This window comes from Otolemur garnettii, unplaced genomic scaffold (genome assembly GCF_000181295.1).
Source record: "Otolemur garnettii isolate 467f Iridium unplaced genomic scaffold, OtoGar3 scaffold00055, whole genome shotgun sequence".
NCBI classification, from domain to species: Eukaryota; Metazoa; Chordata; class Mammalia; order Primates; family Galagidae; genus Otolemur; species Otolemur garnettii.
The window spans coordinates 4,024,264-4,029,305 of record NW_003852450.1 but is presented as its reverse complement, the minus strand read 5'-3'; the positions used below and the strand labels follow the sequence as shown (position 1 = coordinate 4,029,305).

At 44.0% G+C, this 5,042-nt stretch overlaps 1 protein-coding gene across 2 annotated transcripts in view; it reads right to left on the bottom strand.

Annotated features, from left to right (window-relative positions):
* Window positions 1–5,042, bottom strand: part of DSTYK (dual serine/threonine and tyrosine protein kinase) — a 72,018-nt gene that overhangs the window by 13,139 nt on the left and 53,837 nt on the right. For both annotated transcript variants that reach the window (XM_003792235.3, XM_003792234.3), the window contains exons 5-9: window positions 4,881–4,964; window positions 4,011–4,187; window positions 2,508–2,637; window positions 1,989–2,145; window positions 1,405–1,537 (exon numbers count right to left, since the gene is read on the bottom strand). In XM_003792235.3, coding sequence (XP_003792283.1) covers window positions 1,405–1,537; window positions 1,989–2,145; window positions 2,508–2,637; window positions 4,011–4,187; window positions 4,881–4,964 — 681 coding nt within the window. The remainder of the gene's footprint in view (window positions 1–1,404; window positions 1,538–1,988; window positions 2,146–2,507; window positions 2,638–4,010; window positions 4,188–4,880; window positions 4,965–5,042) is intronic.

Genomic DNA, 5,042 nt, shown 5'->3' with positions numbered 1-5,042 from the left:
CCCGCCACCTTAGGTGTACGTGGCTGGCGCCTTAGCCGGTTGAGCTATAGGCGCCGAGCCCCAATTTTTTTTTTTTAAACAGAGTGTCACTCTGTCACCCTGGGTTGAATGCTATGTCACCATCATAGCTCATAGTAACCTCAAACTCTTGGGCTCAAACAATCTTCTTCCCTCAGTTTTCCAAGTAGCTGGAACTACAGGTGACCACCACAATACCTGCCTAATTTTTCTATTTTTAGTAGAAATGAGGTCTCGCTCTTACCCAGGCTGGTCTCAAACTCCTGAGCTCAGGCAGTCTACCCACCTGGGCCTCCCAAAGTGCTAGGATTACAGGTGTGAACCACTGCACCCAGCTATAATTCTCTTAAAAGCTGCTGACAATTACACTTTCCGGTATTACCTAGTAGTGCTTTTTTTTTGTTTTTTTGAGACAGAGTCTCAAATGGGGTAGGATGCTATGGCATCATAGTTCATAGTAACCTCAAACTCAGGCTCAAGTAATCCTCTTGCCTCAGTTTTTCTATTTTTAGTAGAGACAGGGGTCTCGATTTTGTGTAGGTTGGTCTTGAACTTGTGAGCTTGAGTAATCCACCTGCCTTGGCCTCCCAGAGTGCTAGGATTATAGCCACCGCTCCCAGCCTCCCAGTAGTGCTTAATATAGGACCTTGTATAAAGTAGTCAGTAATAAATATTTGCTGACTAAACAACAAAAACTGGCTTTATCTGCTGAGAAAAAAAAAAGAGAGAGAGAACGAAGAACAGAGTTGCAGGAAGCTTTTCTGCTCTTCTACAGAGTGTAGATTTTTTTTTTTTGGAGACAGATCTCACTTTGTGGCCCCTGGTAGAGTGCCATGGCATCACAGCTCACAACAACCACAAACTCTTGGGCTTAAGTGATTCTCTTGCCTCAGCCTCCTGAGTAGCTGGGATTACAGGTGCCTATCACAACGCCCAACTATTTTTAAAGGCAGGATCTCACTCTAGATCAGGCTGGTCTTGAACTAGGTGAGCTCAGGAGATCCGCCCACCTTGGCCTCCCAGAGTGCTGGGATTACAGGCATGAGCTACTAGGCCTCGCCCAGGAGTGTAGATTTTTTTTTTTTTTTTTTTTTTTTTTTGAGACGGAGCCTCAAGCTATCTCCCTGGGTAAGGAGTGTAGATTTTTACCACTACCACACAGGATCAAAGTGATAAATGATAGTATTCTGGATATATAATGGGAGAAAAAATAAGTTCTGAAAAATTTTTACAGCTTTTTGTAACTAAGTGCAATAAGCCTGATTACTCTAACAGTCTCTTATGAAAGCTAGAAGCTCTGAATAAACAGAAAAGGATGAAATGCCAGAAAGGAGCCTGTCAGTTTGGCTGCCAACTGGGTGTTGCCCTTTCTTTGCCTAGCCTCACCTTTAGCCCTGTGTAGAGGTCCCGATGCAGCCGCTCCATAATGAGAAGCACAGCAATGCTGGAGCCACCACCGTAGTTGTAGTCGATGACTGAACCATGGAGATCCACCAAGCGCTCATGCTTGGGCAGAGACCTGGTAAGAAGGAGAGAGTTCTGGGCTCCAACACTTGGACTCCAATCCTGCATGACATGCCAAATGTAGGAAGGAATAACCTTAAGACCATTTTTAATCCAGGTCCTGACACAATGACCCTTGGTACAGTCAGAAGGCAAAAGAATGGCCTCTCCCAACAAGGACAAAGCATCATGGGATCAAAAAAACTGATAGGCCCAATGACTAGGGAAGAAAGTTAAATGGAATGATGAATTTGAGAAATCAGGATGGTGAGGCAAGAGCAAGCAAAGATAGTAAGGCCTTACAAAGAGCACATGTCTAGGCAGGACACAGAAATACCACTCTATAACATTTTGAAACCTAGTATAGATGGACAAGGCATGCTATAGCTCTTGGTACAAGACTTATACCAGGCTGCTATCTGCTTCTCTAGATCCTTCCCACAGAGATGAAAAAGACCAGGACCCACCTCATGTAGTGGAACTCCAAGGCCAGATCATTCCAGTGCTTCTCATCTGGAGGGACAACTGATTTCAGGGCACAGGGAAAGTGTCCCCCCCAGTTGTCACATAGGTACACCACACCATACTGGCCCCGGCCCAGTTCCTGTCCCAGTTTAGGTTTACCTATGAGGTACAGAGATAAGAGATAAGAAAGATGAAAACTTGATGGGCAACTTCTGTAAGTCTCAGAGATGTGGACCTGCCTAGAGACTAGAAATTGTACGTATGCCAGGAAATGAAATTCTGGTGTCATTCTCAATCAGCAGAAAGTAACCTAACTGGTTTAATTCAAACAAACTTCCATCAGGTTATTTGAACTATATAAATGGCAGGATCAAATAGGAATTCAAAACCACATCAGTAAGCGTTTTGGCAGCATTGCAAGGAAGCAGTTTCAAGAAACTGAGATTCTTTAAGGCCAGACATAAGAATGTCAGCTATCCTGAGCCCTCCTCCAATTTACTTGGACTAAAACAAGGACTCACGATGTAGCAAGACATCCTGTAAAGAACGGCTCTCCAGAGAAAGGCGGGCCAGGCGGGGGGCATGATCTTTTCGAACCTTCAGCCACAGATCTTCAGTTTTTTCTAGCCTGCCTGAGTGGCCGGCTTCCAGCTGGGAGGAAAACAGGAAAAAATGTATAACTGATCAAGTACCTAGCTTCAGCTTCCTCACCTATTAACTAGAGTTAACAATATCTATCTTGTCTGGGAAATTGTGAGAATTAAATAAAAGAGATGTAACATGTTTCGCACATAGACTGGCACGTAGTGGACGCTCAATAATTTTTCCCTCTTGGATGCAAAATCACACATATTCACTCCCTGCCCTAACACATGCACACACACCCCAAATAGGAAAGCAGATGTCACATAATTATGAAATAATATGGAAGTTGGAAAGTCAGCTCCTTCTGTCATTCATTCCTAAAATACTATATAAGCTTATATAAAAGTCCTACTCCATCTTCTTAACTCACTCAGTGAAATGGGGAGAAATTCACTGAGCTCCCTCCATTCTCCCTACAGTTAGAAAAATGTCCACATGAATTTTTTTTCTTTTTTTGAGACACAGTCTCAGTATGTCACCCTCTGTAGAGTGTCATGGCATCACAGCTCACAGCTACCTCAAACTGGTGGGCTTAAGTGATTCTCTTCCCTCAGCCTCCCAAGTAGCTGGGACTACAGGCACCTGCCACTATGCCTAGCTATTTTTTCTTGTAGTTATCATTGTTGTTTTAGCTGGCCCAGGCCTGGGTTTGAACCTGCCAGCCTGGGTGTATGTGGCTGGTGCCCTAGCCACTGTGCTCTTATAATGTAACAGAACAGAAAGAATATATACTGATGATTTTTTAAAAACTATACGGCCGGGGGCAGTAGCTCATGCCTGTAACCCTAGCACTTGGAAGGCTGAGGTAGGTGGATTGCCTGAGCTCAGGAGTTCGAGACAAGCCTGAGCAAAAGCAAGACCCCTTCTCTATTAAAACAGAAAAAACTGAGGCAAGAGGATTGCTTAAACCCAAGAGTTGGAGATTGCTGTGAGCTATGATGCCACAGCTCTACCCAGGGCAACAGCTTGAGACTCTGTCTCAAAAAAAATAAACAGGCTCGGCACCCATAGCTCATGGCTCAGCACCAGTAGCTCAGTAGTTAGGGCACTGGCCACATGCACTGGGGCTGGTGGGTTCAAACCTGGCCAGGGCCTGCTAAACAACAATGACAACAACAACAACAACAAAATAGCCGAGCATTGTAGCAGGCACCTGTAGTCCCAGCTACTTGGAAGGCTGAGGCAAAAGAATCGCTGTGAGCTATGACACCACGGCAGTCTACCCAGGGGGACATAGTGAGACTCTGTCTAAAAAAAAATAATAATTAAAAATAAATAAATAAATAAAAATTATACGGAAAGCTGAGAGCAAAATATTCCCCTCCAGATGAGGCTATTCTCTGCTTGATCCAGCTGTATCTCCTTTCCTACATACCAACCTGCCGCAATGAGGCTGCAAAAGCCTCATGAGAACTGTTGAGCCGAGTACGGAACTGGCTGCAAATGCTCTTGGCCAATTTGGAGGCACTGAGGCTCTCAATGGCTTCCTGGGCCACCTTCCTCTTCCATTCCAGAGTGATAGCAGGTGGACTCACCCATGTGATGCGCTGGATGATCTGTCAGGATAACAGTGGGTCCACTGAGGAACAGGAGACAGAAATAACCACAAAACCCCACTGCCCTAGCTTTCTGGGTTACCCAGTCATTACAGGAGGCTCATAACACAGGAGCTATATGAAGTCCAAGGTTCTTCTCCGATGCCTTCTACCTTAAAATTAGGCCTTAGCCTGGAGGAAGGTATCACATAATACATTATCTACACTTAGTCAATGTGCTTGTAAACCCGCAGCATATTATATTCAGTGCCAAGGGGTGCCTGATAAATCTTTTTCTGAAGTCAGTAAATAACTACGTAAGAGTCAGATCAAATTCCAGGACAGGAACTACCCTCATGGCCTCTGGCAACAACAAAGCCTGGTTCTGAGAAAATGTTTAAGCTGGAAAAGGAAATAAGAAGAAGCTAGAAAGGTAGAGTCTTACCACTCTACCACAAAATACTGGGTTTTTCTTCATTGTCTGCGAAGAACACCCAACATAAAATTATCATTTAAACTCACAACTCTTAGTTGTTAAAGAGCTAATAATTATTTAAGAATAGGCACAAACCAGAATTCTCCCAGGTGGGCAAACCAGAACGAATGGCCACCCTACGTTAACAGAAGATCCTAGACATCTGTTTTCTACTGGAGTGACCATGGTTCACTTCAATCAACTAGAGGCTGAAAAACTTTTCTCTAAGCAACCCCTACCTGCTTGATTTGCTCCCATAGCATCCTTGTAACTGAGGACCCTGAGTGAAACGTGACTTCAACATGATAGGCAGCATTTAAGATCTGAAAAAGAACACACAAAAGAAAATATGCCATCAGTAGTGTAGCTATTTCTTTTTTTTTTTTTTTTTTTGAGACAGG